The sequence below is a fragment of the Pelophylax lessonae genome (genome assembly GCF_965119305.1).
Source record: "Pelophylax lessonae genome assembly, chromosome: 3".
Lineage (NCBI taxonomy): Eukaryota > Metazoa > Chordata > Amphibia > Anura > Ranidae > Pelophylax > Pelophylax lessonae.
Window position 1 is genome coordinate 521,929,631 of NC_138770.1, and position 24,604 is coordinate 521,954,234.

General features: G+C 39.6%; 1 protein-coding gene across 2 annotated transcripts in view; it reads right to left on the reverse strand.

Moving 5' to 3' along the window:
• Positions 1 to 24,604, reverse strand: part of SYNE1 (spectrin repeat containing nuclear envelope protein 1) — a 645,053-nt gene that overhangs the window by 394,419 nt on the left and 226,030 nt on the right. For both annotated transcript variants that reach the window (XM_082249740.1, XM_082249741.1), the window contains 6 exons: positions 20,139 to 20,307; positions 14,695 to 14,791; positions 12,734 to 12,936; positions 4,780 to 4,944; positions 2,292 to 2,444; positions 418 to 561 (listed from right to left, as the gene is read on the reverse strand). In XM_082249740.1, coding sequence (XP_082105866.1) covers positions 418 to 561; positions 2,292 to 2,444; positions 4,780 to 4,944; positions 12,734 to 12,936; positions 14,695 to 14,791; positions 20,139 to 20,307 — 931 coding nt within the window. The remainder of the gene's footprint in view (positions 1 to 417; positions 562 to 2,291; positions 2,445 to 4,779; positions 4,945 to 12,733; positions 12,937 to 14,694; positions 14,792 to 20,138; positions 20,308 to 24,604) is intronic.

Sequence of the window (24,604 nt, forward strand, 5' to 3'; positions counted from 1 at the left end):
AATATATGGGCAAAAGTCCAACAAGGAAAAACGTCTAGCCGGGAGCTGTGGGAGCCCAGTCTGTAGCCAGCAGGGAACAATGAGAGGACATCATCCTTTGACACATGGATACATGCTGATTGTCCTATGTACTTTTAACCTACATTCCCCTCCCCCATTAGTCATCAGTAACAGAACTAGCCTAACACACCCCTTCCCTTCTGTGCAATACAAGACTGTGTAAGTGCACATTGCTGCTAATACTCAGCTCTGCCAGCACTGAGTACTGGAGCATGAGATAGGAAGCAGCATTTTTAACTGAGAAAAAAACATATTTTAGGGCATCTCCATACAAATATTAGTTGTAAATCATAGTATATGGGGGGTCCAGGACTGTATATGTGTGTGTAAAATAATAGGACTGTGAAATGAATTTACTCTATTTAGTTGGTCCTTGATTCTTGCTACAGCTGCCAACATCTCACTGGCTTCGGATGGTGGAGATTCCTTTGTAAGAAGCTGAGCCATTCTTGTCACTGACTTATACTGGGCTTCTATGATTGGCATCTTCTGTTTAATATCCTATGGTAATTAGAAAGTAATTGCAAGATGGTTAGTGTTTCTGGCAAATCATGACTAAGCACATGACTAGAACTGGTCCTTTTCCAAATACATATAATACAAATAATAACCTTAAAACACCTGTTAAGTGAATTTAAATCTCAGGTAAACATTCAAACTTCAGTCCCCCTACCTGCAGTTGCTTCTTGCAGATATTACAGATATGTGACTAGGGCTTGTGTTTTTCAGAGAAGGAAGCACCATTTTTGTGACCCCCCTCCCCCATGAGAACCCACCAACCTTGGTCCAGCAAAGAAGGAAGCTGGTTGCACTTAAAAAAATTCAAAACATTGACAATCTTTATTAATATGGAGAGAAAGAACAGAGAGCCCATGAAAGAAATTCATCAGTGGAGGAGGTCCCCAGTGGGAACCCTCTGTTTGCTTTATCTGCAATAATAAAGATTGTCAGTGTTTGAATCTTTCAGACTGCAGTTGGCTTCCATCTTCTTTGGATTTGCGCAGTGTGTGTGGGGCAGAGGTTGAGCCCCTGCTGGTGTTCTGTACCTGGCCTTCTGGGAGAGTGATCCAAGTACAGTCTTGGGAACAATGCATTTCAAGTTTGATTTATAATTGATATTACTAGGGCTGGAACCAATATTGGGCTCCGAAAGCTAATTAGTGCTACCTGGTATCCCTTTTTCTTTCATCTACTGTAAAAAAAAAAAAAAAAAACTAAAAATACTGATATATTGCTTTTCAGCAGATATGAATGTTAGGGTGGATATATTGATAAGGATGAATTTATCTTAGGCAAGACACACATGGTGCAAATTTCTTTCCTGCAACCACGGGTTGCAGGAAAGAAATTTGCATGATTTCCCCTTCAACACAGGCAGTGCTGACAGGGGAATCAGCAATTGCCTTCTCCCAGTGTGGAGGCGGGGGAGGGAAGGGGAAGCCACTTGCTTCAAAATGTAGCATTGGACACGCTTTTTTAAAGCACTCTAAATGCCAATCAAAGCCCTAGTTACTAAAAAAAAAAAAATGGTTAGCTTACAGTCCTGTCCACACATTGTGCTTGCTTTGTTTCAAAAATGATACCCATGTCTTTTTCATGATGCTTCAAACCATCTTCAAAGCCTCCATAGAAGGCTATGACAAAGCCCACTTACAACACCTGCAGCTTTTGAGAAGCTTTTATTCAGCTTTAGCCTCGCTTTGTTTTGGAGGTATTGCAGGTATGAGATCTCAACACACACAGAGCATCTGCCATGCTTCGGTAAAGCTTCAAAAAAGCATCATGAAGTATCATTGAAGCATCAAAAACACATAAAAAAGCATGTTGAATTGGTAGGCTCTTTAATGTGTGTTGAAGTCGAAGCAGATCCTGGAGATGGTTATCGTGAGGAGAACTTCAAATACGGCATCATTTTATGCGCTAAGACCTATAAGCACTGAGCTTACAACACAGAAAGCTTAGGTGCATCTTGGTAAATAAAATATTACACTTATATTGCTATTAAAATAAATTATTAAACTAAAAACGGCCTGATAACTGCAAAAAGCATTTGATTGTGTTTACAAAATTAAGGATGGGTAAAAAACTATATAAACTAACATTAACCCCCTTTTCCCCTAAGAATCTTCACTGAGTTTAGGTTCACCTTAAGATGATCCACAGTACCACATTCACTACATCACAAACAAAAAAAAAATGAAAAACAACACTTAAGGATAAAAAAAACATGCCTCTAGATCTTGAACAAACATCTTGACATTTAGAAAGGACACTTCTAGGGGGATGGAAATTCTTTCATTGCCTCCTTCTGCAAATGCTGCCAGTGCGATCAAACCCTCCGCATATTCCTTCTTTGCCCGCTCAAAATCATCTGCTCTAGCATACTACAGAAATAAACAGCAAAGCATTAGATCATTTTTAAGAACACACAGGGGCTATATACAGTACATTTATTACAAAGATGCATACAGTACAAATATGAAAAACACAAAAACGACATTACTTTACAATGTAGTGGAAACACCAGCTTTACCAAGCTACTTATTGCAGCCTAAAAAGTGTAAGCTTCTAGTGACAATTCATTTGTGGTAAACCATTTGAAGCCAATGAGGTCAAACTGAAATGGGTATCACCTTGCACCACCTTGCTAAAACTGATTTTAAGTAAAACAAAAATGAAACCATGTTTACCGTTAGGGCTCTGGTTAAAGTGTATCTAAAATCAAGACCAAACAATGTAATATATTGCAGCTTACTAGTCCATAGTATGGTGGCTTCATACATTTTGTTTTCTCAAGATTCTTTTGCTTTATTTTTACCCAGTGATGTTGCAAATAACACATTTCCTATCCCTGGGTGGCTGCCCCACTCCACTGTATCAATGGAAGAAGCCATGGTTGTCACCCCAGGCTGCTCACCTGATATGGACTACAAATATGTCTGTATCTCTTCCTCTCTATTACATGGAGGGCAGGGTAATTGGTAGTTTACAGAAGATAACCTCTTCTTAACCGCTTGCCTGACTGCCGCACGACTATTTACTGCGGTGGTCAGCCCCTCACAGGCAAAGCGACGTAGTACTACGTCGCTAGCCTGTGAGGGTCTAGGGAGCGAGCGCGCGCCGCCGGAGGCGCTCTCCCGCTCCCGCGCGGTCACGGACCCCCCCGCGCGTGTGACCGGCAGACCCGATGTCCGCCGGTCACTCGCGATCGTCGGGTGGAGAGGGAGAAAGGCAGGCGGCTAATGTAAACAAGCCGCCTGTCATTCTCCACTGTGTAGGAATAGTGATCATACGGTTCTACTATGTAGGACCGTTGATCACTGTTCCTACACCTCAAGCCACAGCCAATCACAGTTAGAATCACGCCCCTAGGGACACACATAACCCCTCCCTCTCAAAAAAGTTAACCCCTTCACTGCCAGTGTCATTTTACAGTAACGGTGCATATTTATAGCACTGATTACTGTAGTAATGTCACTGGTAACCCCAAAAGTGTCAAAAATGTCAGTCAAGGGTCCGATCTGTCCGCCGCAATGTCGCAGTACCGCAAAAAAAAAATAAGAAATAGAAAAATAAGAAATAGAAAACTCATTATTAAACAGTTAAAATGTAATAGTCCAGTAAATGAAAAAAATTATTCTCTGTGATCTAATTATTGTAAAGCAATAGAATTATTACTGCAATATTCATGTATAAAAGCCTATGCTCAGCTCGTATTGATTTAATTCCTGTGCCTATTGATTTTTCTCCTCTGCTTTTGCATTCCTGTAGACTTACATACCAACACTAGCTCTTAGACATCATTAGCAGAAAGTATTTATAACACCATTCTGAAAATAACCAAGAAATGTGCACTGCATTAAGAACACCAATGTTATAAAAAAAATTAAAATTAAATAAAATGCCAATTGAACAATAAAGTCGAATTCTGGGATATACCTATCTTAAAAATGTCCCCCCTCCTCCTAACACTTATGCTAACTGACCTGTGTATGAAAGTTCTGTATACTTACCTATTTCCAGACTGCTCCTGTCAGGTCACATGATCCAACTCAGCCAGCGTGTAGACTGCAGGAAAGAGGAGGGAGCACCAACAATAGATGACCTATAGTAAGCCTATGGGTTACGTCACCGCTCCCAGGCCTTGCCAGCTGTTGAGCGCTATCTCCTCGCCTCTGCAGCTGGTGCTGGCTGACAAAAGAAGATCACGTGATCAGAGCAGACCAGAGCAGCCTGAAAATGGGTAAGTATACAGAACTTTCTTACACAGATTAGATCTGAATAGGTGTTACTAGTAGGGAGGAGACATTTTGTAAGATTAGTTAGGTATATCCCGAAATATCCTGGAATTCTACTTTTAAGGGTTAGACCACTCAAAAATCATATATTATTTATTCTAACTTCAATTCTGTTCTCATCCTCCTAGTAGATTTCAATGTTTCTGCCCACCTTTGTGCAATCCAGCACCTTCTGTTGCATTCCCTATAATATATACATGAATACAAAATCTATCAGGGAGTGTGAGAGCCCACACAGAAACCAATGTAGATATGCGGATATGGAAAGTCAAGCTCAGAGATCTCAACCTAACACAAACCTAAGAGTTATAAGAAAATGTTAGGTGGTTTAACTCATGAGCATTTACCAGAAAATGAAGTATCTGTTTTGGGTAAACTGACCCTTTAAGAATATATATATATTTAATTGATATCAACATACATGCTTAACTTCCATGAACAAGTCTCTCCAACGACCATTCAGCAATAGAAGTTGTTGCTTGATGTCTTTAGACACTGTGTCGTCACAAGTTTCAATCAGGAAATTGCCAGAATCGTTCATTGTTGTGTGCTGCTGGATCACGTGAGGCAAATGGCGAAAAAACTCCTAAACCAAGGCAGAGAAAGGAAAGTATTAAGGAGATTAAAATATAAGGTTTTAAATTAGGACATTTTTGTATCAAATGAAACTCTTGAGGTTATGCAAACATGAGGGTGACAGTATAACATTATCTTTAATCAGAATCACACAATTGTATGATATGGTGCCTAATGAACTGCAAACATTAGAACCTGTTTGCTCATGCACAAACAATAATGGAACATATCCATATGGCCTGCAACAGATAGGCTCCAGTAACATGGCAATGCTAGCAAATCAAAGAATTCTATAGGAATACAGTCATCATACTATTATATTGTCAGTCTTTATATTTCCAAAGCCCCATATCCATAGCTCCATATACATACTTGCGACACAATGCCTGTCTATGACATCATCTTTCTACAGTTTTCTGTGTGTTGCTAATGCATTGTGTAACAATTGCTAACAACCTTCATGTTAATGAGAACTGTTTATCACCATGTTAAAAACTGTTTGTATGACCCATATATGCAAGGTGTTTTGCCTGCGTCACCTCTTTGAAGTCATCATGTCCCCATCTTCTCTATGTTGCTCAGCGCATTGAACTTATTCTACTAGATTCAAGTCATCTCTTTGCAGACAAAATGGAAATCTGCCAGTGCACTGCATCTCCCCAATGCATTAAATTCAAGAAACATGTCAGTGCTATGCATGAGCACAGTAATTCTGCCATGTTGCTACCATACTCTTCTTCTGCCATGTTGCTACCATACTCTTCTTCTGCCATGTTGCTACCATACTCTTCTTCTGCCATGTTGCTACCATACTCTTCTTCTGCCATGTTGCTACCATACTCTTTTTTTTGCCATGTTGCTACCATACTCTTTTTTTGCCATGTTGCTACCCTACTCTTCTAACCCCACTTGCTTTGACTGTATGGACCCTGGGTGCTTTGGTTATGTTTATTCTGTGCGTGTGCTGTGAATGCTGTGAAAGGAAGAAATTAAACACAAAAGAGAGGAAGGAATATAACCTGGTTAATGTAAGTGTGTAATAGAGGGAGTTCCACACTGGTACAGGGATGGAGACACTGGGCATTACCTGCTGGTGTCTCACCTAATGTCCCACATAGCCTACATTGTTTATGTAACCAGGGATGGAGGCGCCTTGCCTACAGGCTGGTGTTTCATTCAAAGTCCCACCGTGCGATTTTCGTGCGTTTTTTGGTGGATGCAGTCTGATTTGACCCCAGTTTTGTCATATACAGGGATGGAGACCAATAGCATGACCTGCTTGTCTCATGTAAAGTCCCAAATATTTTATGAAATTAGGGATGGAGGCACTGTGCTTTACAGGCCAATGCCTCAAATAAAGTCCCAATCTGTGTTTTACACTGCATCCGCCAAGGGGATAGAGGTGTATGCTTCTCAGCTGGTCCTTTTCAGTTTGTACCATTGCTACCATTGCTACAACATTAGAGTTTTGAGATACTAGACCAGTCATGGATTGGGGTGGGTTGAGGGAGGTTTGGGCTGTTCCCTCCCACCTGCCTCCTATCCATCCATTAGCAGCCATTTGCTTCCAATGTGGAGACACTCAAATTAAAAGTGTTAGGACTTGAGGTAAAACAGGGTGCCGTGTAATGGCCCTGCAGCTTTCACATGCGTTTGAAAATGCATGTCAACTAAACCCCTGTTCTTTATTTATATCATGAGACAGGTCTACTTGGTTGGTGACAGACTGGAGGGTGAGTACATCAGACTGGGGGCTGGCTGGCTTCTATGCACCTCTTTTAATCCTTTTCAACTTTTGTTTTTTCACACTGGAAAAGAGAACAGAGCAAGGTGGGGTGCATGAGCCACGAGGGTGTAATGCTGAAGGTGTGAGGCACTGCTTATAGGAAATCAGATAGGTAAGTGAACACTGAAGAGGATATATATATATAAGAGCAGATATGGGTATGGAGTATTCTCTATGACGGTGTAAAACTGGGTGCAACAATCCTCCAGTCCAACTTTCTTTTTAGATTAAACAGCATAATATATACTAATATATTCTAACATACATTGGCTCTTATCCAACCCTTATCCAATCACAGTACTGTGCCAATGTTCACACTTGGCAGTTAAAATATGGTTTTAATGATTTCTAGATAAATGTCAGACAATATTTATGTTTTACGGTGAAATGCCTCTGCAGTAAAAGCACCCTTTCAGGAACAAAGTATGCTGCAATTTAAATACAATCCTCAAGTGAACTCAGGTCTTCAGAGATCCAGATTCTTTCAATACTTTGAGGAATTGATAGATGCAGATTTTCTTTACTCAGCAATGCACAAAATAGTACGCCAAGGATCCTAGTTGGGAGGTCTGCAGAGCCCTCCAGCTTTTTAAGAAGCAAATTGCAAGCACTTAAAGTGGTATTAACTTTAAAAAAATGCTGACATGCAGGGTTTTTATGGCATACATGCTTCCTCCTGCTTGTTAGTGTTAATGTACACTGAGCCACATATGCACAGCTCAGAGTAAATTAGGACACCCACTATGCACATGAGCGGAGTGACATCATTGTGGCCCAGCCATTAAAGCAGCTGGAACGGCTGGAAATGGATCAGACATTCAAGCAACCTGGAAAGAAGACTACGTGAAGATGGAAGTGCCCTTTCAGTGACCGAGCAGCGCAGGTCTTTCTTTGACCGGTAAGTCTGTCATACTGGGGTTGATTTACCAACACTGGAAAGTGAAAAATCTGGTGCAGTTGTGCATGGTAGCCAATCAGCTTCTTACTTCAGCTTGTTCAATATAAATGCAGCTGCCCAAAGATGTTTGTACATTGAAGTGTGTAAATTAAAAAAAAATATTTGTTGATTCGGCCAGTTTCTGCTTTCTCTGAGGCTTTCGTGAATAGGGTGACCACAAGCTCCCAACGCTGAAGCAGCGGGGTCACCATACTGTGTAACCTACAGGTAGTTGTGCCTTTATCCAATCTGATTACAACAGTGCACCCTGCTGGTTGATTGACAGCCGCTCTGACCATTTCACAGCGGGGATTGGAACTTCCTATAACTTCAACTGACATTTGTGATGGACAGCTTGGCCTGTAAGGCCTCTTTCACACGGCCGCTCATGTTTTTTATCTCCGCTGCAGGACTTTTTTATTTTTTATTCACGGAGCGGATGACACTTGTGTCATCCGCTCCGTATGTCCGCATATCATCCCATCCGTTTGCGGATGATATACGGACATAATGTAAGTCTATGGGCATTGCGGATGTCAGTGGATGACACCGCTGACATCCGATTTTCCTTCCTTTCCGTTTTTTGAACGGAGGAAAAATAGGGTTCTGTTCCGTTCCAAAAAACGGAACAGAACTGAAAGGAAGAAAATCGGATGTCAGCGGATGGTATTCCGCTGACATCCGCAATGCCATAGACTTACATTATGTCTGTAAATCATCCGCAAAAAAATAGGATGATTTGCGGACATACGGAGCGCCCGTGTGAAAGGGCCCTTACTGAAAGTAGAAACATATTGGATCTTCTGGCAGGATCAACAGGTAATAAAATGTTTCAGGGGAACTCAGAAATAAAAACCGCTGTGTTAATGCTGTTGACAGACTATATTATACGTGTCATATATTTTTGTTTTTGCTGAGAGTTACGCGATTAGTGATACATTAGGTTTATTTAGATACATTGGCACCTGGAATTTGAAATGAGTGAAATGGAGGTATGGGATTTTAACGATATTTACACTCCCCACTGCCATTTTATTTTATTTATTTTACTGGGCCTTTCATTGCTTGATTTTTCAATGTGGGGGCAATACAATCTAATAATAAAATAAAGCACAATGGATAACCAAACAGTTCTATAATTAACTCACTAGTTTTATTGTTGGTAAGTCTGTGTTTCCATGGCAATAATAAAAGTGAATGCAGTTAGGCTATCCAGAATGTTAGAATCAACTAATATCCCTAAATAGATGCACAGACCATGATAAATATGTCCTGTGCTATACCACCATGGTACAAAGATTAACAGATCATTAACAGACTTAATCTAGAACAAGTCCATTTTAATTTTCAGGATAGGACTACATGTAATTGTACCCCCAGTGTCTTCAGAAATGCTCCAATTCTGATTGTTTTAAAATCCAAATCAAGCCAGAACTGTTGTTTAATTTCGTTTTGCATGACCACTTAAGACTTAAATACTTTTGGGGGTAAATAGGAGAACAAGCATGCATCAAGGCTCTTTAAAAAACACTAGATGGTATGAAGGGGTACAGATATCAAAACACAAAAGAAAGATGAAAACTAATTAAAGATCACAGCTTTTGGTGTGCCATAACTTTATAATGAAGATCAAAGCAACAGATTTACTTAACTCCTTCCCTTCATAACAACACATACTTACCTTCCAATATGCTCGCCACTCTGCTTTGGATATAAGGGCCAATGAAAAATACCTGGTACTACTGGGTAAGGGGAGCATGTGACTTAGTCCCCTTTCTCCTAAATAAAAAGTGCCTAGTGATGGCTTGCTTAGGCACTCAGCACAGTCAAAGGAAGGTGGGTATAGAGTTATTGGCCCTGTGTAAGTTACAAGGCTTGTTTTGTTCGACCCAAACAAATGGAAAACAAGTATGTGCACCTGGAGGAGGGGGCACTTAAATAAATCTGTTTCTTTACCCTAAAGAATATTTAAAGAGAAACAGTAAAATAAATCTGGTTTGTTAGAACAGGGATCTGTCATTTTTTTTTTTTCGTTCAGCCTGTTGGGCTAAACAAAAAGAACTTACAGATTGCTGTACTAAAATAAAGTGATGTTAGTACAGTGTTCTCCCCCAATGAGCTATTGCATTCTGACAGGGACTAAACCCCCCACCAGAACACGCTGATAAGCGCTCATATCTGTTGTCTGCAAGCACTGATTGGATGCTGGTTTGTTTTCCAGTATGCCTGTTTGATAAAAGCCAGGCATTAGACAGGCTTCTGTTGGACATACTGCCTGCTACACACGGGTCCAAGCTTAAGGACCTTTTTTACACCTAAGCGTGGATGTGTTAAATTTTAATTATAAAGTACATACAGTATCATAAAATAGAGCCTGATACAACAAGACTCACACATAATAAAACCTCTTAAGAACTATACCACCATGCTCATATTCCCCATGCTGTTTGTCTCCTATTCTGAATAATATCAACACCATCTTCCAAAAGAACATATACAGTATACAGCATAATTGCATCATTATTGGAGAAAGATGAGCAATCAGCTCTGCGTGTTTCTTTGAATAATTCCAACTTCTCCAGGGGTTAATGGTGGGTAAACAATAGAAATAATAAATATCATCCATAAGCAATCATGTAGAGATTAACATTTACAAGGCAGGAAAAAGAAGGCAATGCCAGGGATCACAGGAGAACACAACCTAATGGATCTATGTATAAAGGATGTGTAATCTGCTCCAAATGGTCCACTGGAAAAAAAGAACTGAAGAACACTTGAAAAAAGTCAGTATGTGGAAGTTTATATATTACAACCGGCTTTCAGTGTCTTCCAGCAATTTCAAACAAAGCTGCAGCCTCATTGTTATCCTGCAGGTGTTTGTGATCCCAAGCATGGGAATGCCATATGGATGTTTTTTATCATATTATTTGATTGCCCACCATTAATTCCTGAAGAAGTTGTAAATATTCAACAAATAGAGTTGATTACTTATTTTTCTCCAATAATGCTGCAATTATGATATAAATGTGCTTTTAGAAAATGGTGCTCTCATTATTCAGAATAATAGATAGGCAACATAGAAAATATGAGCATGATGGTATAGCTCTTAAGAGATTTTATTGTGTGTGAGTCTTGTATAGGGTTCAGTTATGTACAATTTTATGAATGTTCAAATAAAAATGACCAATTTTTATGATACAGTTGATTTACTAAAACTGGAGAGTGCAAAATCTGGTGTTTCATGGTAGCCAATCAGCTTCTAACTTCAGCCTGTTCAATTAAGCTATGACAAAAAAAAAAAATCTGGAAGCTGATTGGTTTTGATGCAGAGCTGCACCAGGTTTTGCACTCTCCAGTTTTACTAAATCAACCCCTATATGTACTTTATTACTTTTTCCAGTACCTTACAAGTCCCTTACTCTTTCTTTACTACCTATTGTTTATACTCGGGATATTTGTACCACTATACACACTGAACAATCATAGGTCCATTTAAAACACGTTCTGGTTATCTTTGCACTAAAGTGTTAATCATAGCTTTACTTGAAGCCCACTTACTGGTAGATATATAAAGGGATACAACTTGAAATATGCCTGGGATTACCTTCTATCAAACATGGCCATTAAGCCCAGGAAGTAATTCAAAGAACAAAACTGTATGTAATGAGACTTTAACTATCCCTCCAATAGACAAATATACATTTAAAAAACTCATTTTTTAAAATGTAACATGCCTTTATTAAATTAATTTAAAAATTCAAAATGAAAAACACCACATTTTGCATACAACATCAAGTCTAAGACCTGTTTTTAATGATTACATTTTTAAATAATCAAATACATAATAATAATAATCTAAGACATGTTAAATTAAAAAAAAAATTTTTTTTGCAATGTGTACTCGTCCATTGGAGGGGTAATTAACCACTTGCCGACCGCCGCAAGTACATATACTGCGGCGGTCAGCCCCTCACAGGCAAAGTGATGTACCGGTACGTCACTAGCCTGTGAGGCTCTGGGGAGCGAGCGCGTGCCGCCGGAGGCGCGCTCCCGCGCGGTCACGGACCCCCCCGCGCGCGTGTGAGCGGCGGACCCGATGTCTGCCGCTCACTCGCGATCGTCCGTGACAGCGGGAGAAAGGTAGGCGGCTAGTGTAAACAAGCCTCCTGTCATTCTCCCCTGTGTAGGAACAGTGATCATACGGTTCTACTATGTAGGACCGTTGATCATTGTTCCTACACCTCAAGCCACAGCCAATCACAGTTAGAATCACGCCCCTAGGGACACACACAGCCCCTCCCTCTCAAAAAAAGTTAACCCCTTCACTACCAGTGTCATTTTACAGTAACAGTGCATATGTATAGCACTGATTACTGTAGTAATGTCACTGGTAACCCCACAAGTGTCAAAAATGTCAGTCAAGGGTCCGATCTGTCCGCCCCAATGTCGCAGTCCCGCAAAAAAAATCGCAGATCGCCGCCATTACGCGTAAAAAAAAACAACAAAAATGACAAAAATCTTTCCCTTTGTTAGTAAACGCGATAACTTTTGCGCAAACCAATCAAAATACTCTTTTTGCGATTTTTTTTACCAAACATATGTAGCATAAAACAAATTGGCCAAAAATGTTAAAAAATTTAGATTTTTACATTTTTTTGGGGGAATTTCATATAAAAAAATTTGAAAAATATTGTTATTTTTGCAAAATTGACGCTCTTCTTTTGTTTATAGCGCATGATCAAAAAATCGCACAGGTGATCAAGTACCACCAAAAGAAAGCTCTGTTTGTGGGAAAAAAAGGACGTCAAATTCGTTTAGGTACAGCGTCGCACGACCGCGCACTTGTCTGTTAAAATCACGCAGTGCCGAATCGAAAAATACCCCCTGGTCAGGAAGGGGGTAAAATCTTCCGGGGCTTAAGTGGTTAAAGTCCCATTACATACAGTTTTGTTCTTTTAATAACCTCATTAAGGGATAAGACCTTCTAATGGCAATAGTAACTATTCAGCACTTCCCCTCCACCATTTGTTATTTAGCCCAGGAAGTATATCGTAGTACATTTTGTTTGCTACTTACCTTTTTGGCATGCTCTGGCTGGTCCAGCATCTTTTCGGCATCCTCCAGCCAAGCTTGTAAACTGGCCACTGTACCACTGTATTTATCCCAGTTTGAAATGACTTCCTCCAGCATGCTTCTGACACTTCTGACTTCCACCGATAAGTTCCTCCACTGGACTGTAGTCTCATTTAAAAACTTTGTCACACTCTCAGCTTCTTCAGCTGCATGCACACAAACAATATATAAAAATAAGTGATTTTCTGATGTTAGACAGTTGCATGCCTAAACTATTGCTAAATAAAAAGGAAATCTGTGACATTACGGCACAGGTGAATCCACTAATTTGGCCATAAAAAGATATGCAAGATTTAATCTACAGAAATTAGGGACCATGCATTGATAAACGTATTGAGTATTGACTATAGTCTATAGAAGAGATGGAATAATATCTAAACAGGTTAGCGATTTTTGTACAATTGTGCAGTTCACAAGCTATGGAAATATCATTCGGGATGCCCTGAGCACAGGATGTGCAAAGCCAGAAAGTAAGGTGTTCCAAGGGTCTTTTCAAATGAAAACAAGTGAGCTGTTGAAAGCTAGCCTTATACTTCACAATTATATTAAAGAACCCAACAAAGCAATATTTGCATCCAAATTTGTATTAAAAAAACTTTCTATAAAAAAACATTATTAGATTTTCCATGCCTTCAGCAAAATCAAAAGAGAAAAACAATTTCTGCATTTGTGGCCGCTCCTGCCATTTATTTTTAGGTCTACAATAAAAATACACCCCATAATGCAAAACGAAACGTCACCTATTCTGTTCTTTGTGAGTTGTGTTGTCAGCCAGTACAATGTAATGAATTTTAAAATATTGTCCGTCTTTCATATCACAAAAGTTGTGTTTCTTGAACACATAACCAAGGTCCACTATGACTGCATTGGACGACACCTTTTTGAAATGCACATTATTGCATCTAAATGATAACTGTACTTACTACTGTTTTTAAAAAAAGTACTTTAAATCTGTTTTAAGTTCTAGGCAAGACATTAACCTATATTCTCATTACTAGGTGCACATTTAACAGCCAAGGTCACCTTGGGGCTGCCAGGTGCCTCAGCTTCTGAAAATGTCAGAAAATGGGTAAATAGAAGATTTTTTATCTAGGGATAATTAGGTATTTAAAGGCCTTTTAAGGTGTAGATGTAAAAGGTAAAAAAGGCTCAAAAACAATCAGATATTTTGTTTGTTTTCTGAACTACATAAAAAAAATACAGCTAGAATAGACTGGATGTTAATTGGCAGCATGTCTTTTTTTTTACTGTTTAAAATAAACTAAATATATTGATGGGTTGTCCTAAAAAAAACCTGTGTAATGCACTGATTGAAATCAAGGATTCTTAAAGTGTATGGGCGCTAGGTATCACCCTATTAGTTGTGACACTTAAATTAATACATAATTCCCTTAAAAACAAAAAATAAAACATTCTGCAATAGTCCATAAACAAATTGTCCATCTTTTCGGTCCATTGTGAGCCATCCACCGTGTGACCACTAACAAATCGCCACCTCTAAATAGTGCTCTACTTCATGCAGACAACCTTGCCATGGACTTGTGTGTCCTATGATCTTCACCACACTTAGACATACACTGCCACTCACCAGATTTTGGCCCAATGTTTTGTGGGTTGGGAGGTCCCCTAAAATCTGGTGAGTGACAGCGTATGTCTAAGTGTGGTGAGGTGACCGAAAGGATGGACAATTTTGTTTATGGATTATTGTAGAATGTTTTATTTTTTTTTTTGTTCTTAAGGGAATTATGTGTTAATTTAAGTGTCACAATGAATAAGGAGATACCTAGTGCCCATACACTTTAAGATTCCTATACTGATGGGTTGGAAGCCAAATCATTTTTGAAAATAAGGGTCCATTAAATGATGTAATCTTTGGACTTTAATAAACAATAACAAAATCTTACCTGATCCTTCAGCTTTAACATAGATCTCAGATGCGTGCTTAAGAGATTGGCTGGTAAACTCATATTGCTCAAAGAACCTAGTGCCATCAATAAATGCCTGTAACATAAAATATAATCCATTAACTGGAAAACAAAGTGTGCATATCATGTTTAATAAAGATAATGCAAACATTTATGTTCTTGCCTTTGAAAAGCCACCAAGAATTATACGCTCATTTATGCTACAATGCTTTCGATCATATTCTTATTTGGATGGGATCTGAACAGAATGAGTAGGAACTTCATTCTTAGTCCACTGGAACTCTGATAACTTACCCACCTGCAGGGAATGGATAGTTAACATAGGTGATACACTGCCCCTAGAAAAATATACTCATCAACATAGAGGGTGCCCTGACAACTCTGAAAAAATATGAGCCCCGTGGTTAGACACTCCAGGTCTCAGCCCAATTAGACTTCGTAAACAATAGACTTTTCTAGTAAGTCAGGCTTAGGCTGTAACCACTTGCCGACCATCTAACTGTAAATGTACTTCATTACTTGGCTAGCTGCCATAACCCCAGTATCTTTTTTTCAATCAGGCAGTCAACTTTCATATAAAAGTTGTCCCATTTGTCGGGGGATCACTTTTATAGGCAGCGGGAGAGGTCCATGAGAGATCTGGGGTCTTTTTGACCCCAGATCTCTCAAAAAAGAGGATCTGTCAAGCTTATTGCTATTACAAGGGATGTTTACATTCATAACAAAATAGGAATAAAACTGATTAAAGAACAAATTAAAAGTTAATTTTAAAAATAAAATAAATAGGAACATTTTTTTTTAATTAAAAAAAAATATTTAAAAATGTTAAATTGAAAGGGACTATATCCAATAGTTTGCTAAAGTGAACAACATCATCAGCAGTAATCAGCATGGGTTTACAAAAGGACATTCTTGTCAAACCAATCTGTTAACATTCTACGAGGAGGTGAGCTGCGAGCTAGATAGGGGGAGACCTGTGGATGTGGTGTACCTGGATTTCGCTACGGCGTTTGATACAGTTCCCCACTAATGCCTAATTTATAAAATAAGGTCTGCAGGCAATCGACCGCAAGGTTTGCTCTTGGATATGAAACTGGTTAAAAGGGCGTGTCCAAAGGGTGGTAATAAATAACACGTACTCAGACTGGTCTGGAATGGTAAGTGGGGTCCCCCAAGGCTCAGTCTTGGGACCAATTTTGTTCATTTTATTCATAAATAGCATTGAGGACGGGATCATTAGCTCAATCTCAGTTTTTGCAGATGACACAAAATTAAGCAGGGCAATAACTTCACATTGTGAGGCAGAAATCTTACAGAATCACCTGAACAAAATAACAGAGTGGGCAAATACATGGCAAATGAGGTTTAATGTGGAGAAGTGTAAGGTTTTGCACTTGGGGACTAAAAACATAAATGCACAAAACCTCTGGGGGAATCAAAAATGGAGAAAGATCTGGGGTTCTTAGTAGAAGATAGACTTAGCAATAGCATGCAATGTCAAGCTGCAGCTGCCAAAGCCGGCAGAATATTAGCATGCATAAAACTATAATCCTACCACTTTATAAAACACTGGTCCGATCACATCTGGAGTATTCTGTCCAGTTCTGGTCGCCAGTCCTCAGAAGGGATATGTTGGAGCTGGAGAGAGTCCAGAGAAGAGCAACTAAACTAATTAGGGGATTGGAAGACCTTAATTATGAAGAGTGCTTACAAGCACTTGATTTATTCTCCCTGGAAAGGAGACGCCTGAGAGGGGACATGATAGCGATTTACAAATACCTCAACGGTGATCTCAGCATAGAAAAAAAATTATTCAGTCACAACGATGCATGAGGACACGAGGCCATACAATGCGATTAGAGGAGAAGCGTTTTAAACTCAGGCTACGCAGGGTTTTTTTTTTACAGTAAGAGCTAAAAGAATGTGGAATTCTCTACCACAACTACAGGGAGTATGGCTACTTTTAAAAGACTCTTGGACGTACATCTCAAGGATCAAAACATTCAGCGGTATGGGAAATTATTACGTCCACACACACCTACACAGGTTGAACCGGATGGACTATCGTCTTTATTCAACCTCAACTACTATGTAATCCCTCTGAGCTCATGCACAGAAGTGAATGCATACGCAAGTCACACCCACATAGGTAAACTAAGTTTTACGCTTTGTCTGGCTAGGAGGAATTCAATTGACATTATGTTGTGAATATTTTGGCTGTGGTATGTGCAGTATTGCTGCTTTTTCAACCTTCCCACACATGATGTGCTGTAATTTGTATATTTACGCACTGTATATCCTGGAGATTCATTTTTAGTACGTTTACAATAAACACCTTTCTGATTTAAAAAAAAAAACAATAGTAGATTACACAAATGACAATTTCAGCTGATTGTTAATTTCCAAAAGTCAGCAGAAACCTTTAACACATTCTAATCATAAGCAAAACTGGTAAACGAACATTAAAATTAGATGGATTATAAAAACAGCTTGGTGTAATTTCAGTCAGGTTGCTTGAGTACATGATTGTCTATATTCAGTAGACAACAAGTGCACTCTACAATGTTAGAAGTGTTGGTCCTTTAATAAAGCTTTCTACAGAAGGTGTTGCCATGGTGATATGTTGCATTTAATTTAACACTGCAATAAAGGAATAAACAGATAAGTATTGCAAAATGGTCTAGATGTTGAATATTTTAATCTAATTCAAATTAATAATCCTATCCAATATACACAGTATCTCACAAAAGTGAGTACACCCCTCACATTTTTGTAAATATTTTATTATATCTTTTCATGTGACAACACTGAAGAAATGACACTTTGCTACAATGTAAAGTAGTGAGTGTACAGCTTGCAGAACAGTGTAAATTTTGTGCCCCCTCAAAATAACCCAACACACAGCCATTAATGTCTATACTTCTGGCAACAAAAGTGAGTACACCCCTATGTTAAAATGTCCAAATTGGACCCAGTTAGCCATTTTCCCTCCCCGGTGTCATGTGACTCGTTCGTGTTACAAGGTCTCAGGTGTGAAAAGGGAGCAGGTGTGTTAAGTGTGGTGTTATCGCTCCCACTCTCTCATACTGGTCACTGGAAGTTCAACATGGCACCTCATGGCAAAGAACTCTCTGAGGATCTGAAAAAAAGAATTGTTGTTCTACATAAAGATGGCCTAGGCTTTAAGAAGATTGTCAAGATCATGAAACTGAGCTGCAGCACGGTGGCCAAGACCATAGAGCGGTTTAACAGGACAGGTTCCACTCAGAACAGGCCTTGCCCTGGTTGATCAAAGAAGTTGAGTGCACATGCTCAGCGTCATATGTAGAGGTTGTCTTTGGGAAATATACGTATGAGTGCTGCCAGCCTTGCTGCAGAGGTTGAACGGGTGGGGGGTCAGCCCATCAGTGTGCAGACCAAAAACCGCACACAGCACAGAAATTGGTCTGCATGGCTATCATCCCAGAAGGAAGCCTCTTCTAAAGATGATGCACAAGAAAGCCCGCAAACAGTTTTTCTGAAGACAAGCAGACTAAGAACATGGATTAATGGAACCATGTCCTGTGGTCTGATGAGACCAAGATAAACTTATTTGGTTCGGATGGTGTCAAGCATGTGTGGCAGCAACCACGTGTGCCTTGCCTACAATCAAGCATGGTGGTGGGAGTGTACTGGTCTGGGGCTGCATGAGTGCTGTTGGCACTGGGGAGCTACATTTCATTGAGGGAACCATGAATGCCAACATGCACTGTGACATACTGAAGCAGAGCATGAGCTCCTCCCTTCTGAGACTGGGTCGCAGGGAATTATTCCAATATGATAACGACCTCGAACACACTTCCAAGACAACCACTACCTTGCTAAAGAAGCTAAGGGTAAAGGTGATGGACTGGCCAAGCATGTCTCCAGACCTAAACCCTATTGAGCATCAGTGAGGCATTCTCAAACGGAAGATGGAGGAGTGCAAGGTCTCCAACATCTGGCAGCTCCGTGATGTCGTCATGGAAGAGTGGAAGAGGACTTCAGGGACAACCTGTGAAGCTCTGGTGAACTCCATGCCCAAGAGGGTTAAATCAGTGCTGGAAAATAATGTTGGCCACCCAAAATAATGACAGTTTGAGCCCAATTTGGAAACTTTTCACTTAGGGGTGTACTCACTTTTGTTACCAGCGGTTTAGACATCCATGGCTGTGTATTGAGTTATTTTGAGGAGACAGCAAATTTACACTGTTACACAAGCTCTACACCCACTACTTTACATTGTAGCAAAGTGTCATTTCTTCAGTGTTGTCACATAAAAAGATATAATAAAATATTTACAAAATTGTGAGGGATGTACTCACTTTTGTGAGATTCTGTGTGTATATATATATATATATATATATATATATATATATATATATATATATATATATATAATAAAACTGATATTTTAAGGACATTTCTGGATTCATCACAAGGGGGTTTTGCCTATGTTTGCAGTTTGAGCCAACGTTCCCTATGAAGATCTTATGCTCCTTTCCCAAATTATCCTTCCAACAGTGATTATTTACACTCCCGAATTGCTCTTTGGCAACTCTATCTGCTTCTGTTATCACATTGTCCACTCCCCACTTCAGAATTGTACACCCTAACATTATTTGCACTTCTGCCCATACTTTCTGTTCCCTCCCATTAAGTACTGTGCTAGTACCAATCTTACACAGTAGTACCAACCTAGTTCCGGACCTCTTACTACACTCACATCCTTGCTGTCTGTCTCCACACCTCTCCCATAACATCCCTTAAAATCAGTATAAATGTTTAAGCGGCAGCCATTATCCTTCTCTTCTCCACCAATCCATGTGTTAACCCAATCTGTTATCAGTTGGCAAAATATGTGATCAACTAGAACAGTTAACAGCGTATTTGCATAACTCCTTAGTGGGCAGTTTCAAAAGTATATCTTACCTCCTGAATGGTTAGTCCACAGGTTATGTGGATTAACCCTTCCATGATCAGTCCCAATCAGCATGTGATTCTGTATCTAAAGCTGGAACATTGTTCTGTGCTGATATATGCAATGAAACATTTTAGAGATCCAATGTTACATGTGGTGTGCTGGAGAACACTCAAACTCCTGTATGTAGTCAGTTCTAGTTTGCTCAAAATAAAGTATGGCAAAAAATGTCCTCCTGGGACACTTTTTCACAGAATTCAAAACCACACATGGATACCCAGTTTTCAGAGCATATATGTGAACTTCACCTACAGCAGAACTTTCCTAGTCCTCAAGTTACAACTTCTCAATACCCACGATTTTCCCAACTAAAGAAATACAACTGTATTAACAATAGCCCTGGCTTCATAGCTATCATCACATGATGGACCTCTGCTGTATCAAGTCACTTCAATGTATCTGAGAATAAGTGTGAATAACTTACAATGTAACTTTGCAGAAGTAGTTCAACAGACTCTCGCCTTCCATATTTTATGATCCACGATTTAAGCTTAGATTCCGCAAGGACCAAAAGTGCTAAAAGACGGTACTTTAACTCCATGAATTCCAATTTTATGATATGAAGCTGGGAAGAAGAGGCAACAAAACTAAACCTGAAAAGGACAAAAAAAAAAAAGAAAGTTTGTTTATATAAAATGCCATTTTACAAATTATTATCAATTTACACAAGTTCTTTCTGTTATTACTTACAAATATGTTATAATTAAGTTCATGTGTGCAGTCATACCTAGTTTACAGATGGGGGAACGTTTGGCAAGCCTGCTAGTCTATTTAAATTCAAAATGCTAGGATAAAAGTTTGGAAAATACTACATAATTAGAATATAATTTATGTTGACTAGTTTACAAGAATAAGGTATTACCTAGAAAGCAATTTCATTAGTTAAAAGGATTAGATACAAGTGTGAACATGTATACTCGGAAAATATCTGCAGTATTAACAGGCTGTGCAATATAATAAAACTGATAAATATGACTGATCTGTATGGTGACAAGGATGCGAAGCAGTCAGGACAGGCTGCTCCATTTAATAGATACTCCTAAAGTTAGGCATGCAATGTCAAATGATGCCACCATTCGTTGTAGCGACCTTTTAATTCATTCTGCTAACTGTGGCCACCATAGAGATTAATAAATTCTATGGTGACCTAAATGTAGATTGCAGCTGGGCTGAAGTAGCTAAGCTTCGCTCCAAAGTAAAGGCAATTGTTACTTTAGTCAATGTATATGTTGCCTTGGCCTTTGTCTACATATTTGGATTCTAGATCCAATGCGATAGAACACATGAAGATGTATTATACTTTAAATTTATTAAAGCAACTTGGTAATAAAAAGTCCTGCAGTTATAACCCAAAGCTGCCAAAAGCTGGACATGCAAAGCTTCGGCACTTTTTGGTTGTGTTAGAGCTTGCCTGCTCACTTCCCCCTTCCAAACACTCTTTTTAGGCAGTAAAGAAGGCCATGATAGAACAATAGTAATGTGTGGCATGGAGAGGGCAAACTCCGATAAGGCTCCTTTTAACCTCCCTGGCGGTATGATTCTTTCGGATTTTAGGTGCTGAAAGCGGTACCATTATTTTGCTAGTAACTCTTGTGAATGAGCAGCCCAAACCAACTGTATACATTTATTATATATATATATATATATATATATATATATATATATATATATACATAAAAAGTACAGTAAAACTGCAGAAAAGGGCACTGGGGGGCAAACTAATGTGATTTTTTTTTATTTTGAACTGTATCAGTGTGTTTGGTGTGTTCCACTATTTGAATTTGCCGCCAGTTCCACCCCCCTGCGAACGTCACGTCGCAGAAGACGGAAGCCGGGGCACGGAGACGATCGGGGAGGAAGAACCGCCGCTAGACACCGCCGAGACACATCGCTGGATCCTGGTGACAAGTTAAGTAACCCTGCTTACAGGATCCAGCGATGCTTCTGGCGGTACCCCGAGTGAGGCTCGGGGTTACCGCTTTTGGCTCTGAAATTTAACCCCGAGCCACGCTCGGGAATACCGCTAAGAAGGTTAAAGAAGCACAAGTCCAAAGTCGCACAATTGTGACTTTTGGTGTGACTTTGATCTGGCTTTACATTCTCTGGACCAAAGTCACATCAAAAGTTGGACCAAAGTTGTGCAGAAACCTTTTCTGAAGTCACAGCGACCTCTGTAGTGTCAGCAAAAATTGCTCTTAGAAATACATTCAATTTTGGGGTCTCACAAGTCGGATCCCAAGTTGCACAAGTGTGAAAGGAGACTTAGGCTCCTTTCACACGGCCGCTCCGTGTGTCTGCAAATCATCCCATCCGTTTGCGGATGATTTGCGGACATAATGTAAGTGAATGGCACTGCGGGTGTCAGCGGAATACCATCCGCTGACATCCGATTTTCCTCCTTTCAGTTCTGTTCCGTTTTTACAAATGGAACAGAACCCCATTTTTCCTTCCGTGTAAAAAACGGAAAGGAAGGAAAATCGGATGTCAGCGGTGTCATCCGCTGACATCCGCAGTGCCATATACTTACATTATGTCCGCATATCATCCGCAAACGGATGGGATGATATGCGGGCACACGGAGCGGATGACACAGAAAAAAAAAAAAAAAGTCCCGCAGCGGACCTTTCACACGGAGCGGCCGTGTGAAAGGAGCCTTAGAGTTAAAAGTAAGGAAGTGTGGGGGACACTTTTTAAACACTTGATTTTGTTGCTGAAACCCCTGCACTGAGAACTTCCTGCTGTCAGGTAGTTTGGTTGGTTGGTTTTGATACAGAGTTTTCAGAACACACTTTAAAAACTCTAAAATATTCATGATACAAGATTTCTTTATAATTTAAGTGATTTTACATCTTAGAGTTAAAGCTGCATTCTTTGAATAATATTTACCACACAGGTGCATTAGTCCAGCTGGAACCAATGTAAATATCCATATCTCATCTCGAGGGACCACTGTGGAAGTTGCAACTCACTGTAGTAGCTGGCGCTTGTCCCCTGCCACTTGACTGCACTTCGGCATAGTAATTGCACTGCCACCATTTACAGACCATCTTTTTTTTTTTATATATTAATACAAGTTGTTCTATGATTCGATGAGGTGAAGAGGCAGGGAGACAATGTATAGATCTCCACCTCATCCAAACATATAATAATGTTGTGTGTTCTTTAAAAAAAAAAAAAAAAAAAGTTATATTAACGGTGGCAGTGCCAAGCATACAACCCCCTGCAATTACTATGCAGATAAGAAGCCATTCAGCATAGGGCCCAGAAGATGACTGCTACCACCATAATAGCAGTGACTACTACTGTAATTTGCTGCTTCCACAGTGATCACTCAGATATGAGGTATGCATACTTTGGTCCAAGCTGGGTGTACCTAAGCAATAAAGTTATACCTAGAGTTCAGCTTTAAAATGTATCTAAACCAAAAAACAAAAATGTATGAAATTGCAGCTTACTAGCCATTGGTTGAGGTGGCTGCATTCATTTTCTTTTTTCAAGCTTTTTCATTTTATTTTCATCTTGTTCCCATCAGAAACACAATTTCTGTCCTATGTTGACTATACTCATTTACTGTACTGTATGTATGGAGGAAGAGGAGTGTCACCCTAGGACATGTGGTGTGTTGGGACTACAAACTCCTTCCCCTCTCCTCACCTCCAAAACATAGGGGTAAGTGGTCTGTAGTCCACAGGGAGAATTGAGAACAATGATAACTGATAACAGTGAGCAGAGGGAGAGAGCACTTCAAGTTAGTAGCTCACTGGATTTCTGGAATGAAGTTTTTTCTTGAACAGCTATGCTTTTAATGGTATATTTACCAGGCCTCCTGACTCTTCCGATTTCAGCTGACGAGCCTCCAGATGATGTAGCGCTTGACCGCCCCCCATCCCTCAACTCTGTGAAAAAAACACTAAGGCCTTCTGGGATATATGATCTACATATCCCAGGAAGCCTTAGTTTTTTATTTACAGAGGAGAGGGATGGGGGCGGTCCTAGCGGTACGTCATCAGGAGGTTTGCCAGCTGAAACGGTAAGAACCAGCAGGCTTCCCAATTTCTGTCAAACACGGGACCGGGGCAGTGGCTGCTGAGGATAGTATCTCGGCAGGACAATGCTGGATCCACTGGATGGGTGAGTATCCAAACTGTGGAGAACACACCACAAGGTAAGCCTAGGTTAAAAAAAAAAAAAAAAAAGAGTATGGGAATGTGAAGATCCACTTTAAAAAAAGAAACAAATGCAGCCACCACATGTAAGAATTGGTACACTTCAATATATTAAAATGTTTATAGGTAAAAACCACTTTAAGACCAACTCCAGTGACAACTGATACTTCAATTCTGCATTCTAGCCAGCAAGGTGGAGTCAAATGCTGGCTTGTTATATCACTCAAGACCTTAGTGCAAGAAACCCAAGCTCTAGGTAACTCCTGCTCCCCCTAGTTCATTTAAAGTTCTAAATAGGCTGAGGTCCCAGCTGTTATACAATTGATAAAAAAAAAAAAAAAACTTTGTTACTTAATTTTTCAGCTGAAATCCCCTGTTAAATGTTTTAATTACCCTCCCTCCGATATAAAATGCTGTACATTGCAATTGTTACTATACAGTTGTGCTCATAAGTTTATATACCCTGGCAGAATTGATGATTTCTTGGCCATTTTTCAGAGAATATGAATGATAACACAAATACTTTTCTTTCACTCATGGTTAGAGTTTGGCTGAAGCCATTTATTATCAATCAACTGTATTTACTCTTTTTAAATCATAACGACAACAGAAACTACCCAAATGACCCTGATCAAAAGTTTACATACCCTGGTGATTTTAGCCTGATAACATGCACACAAGTTGACACAAATGGTTTTGAATGGCTATTAAAGGTAACCATTCT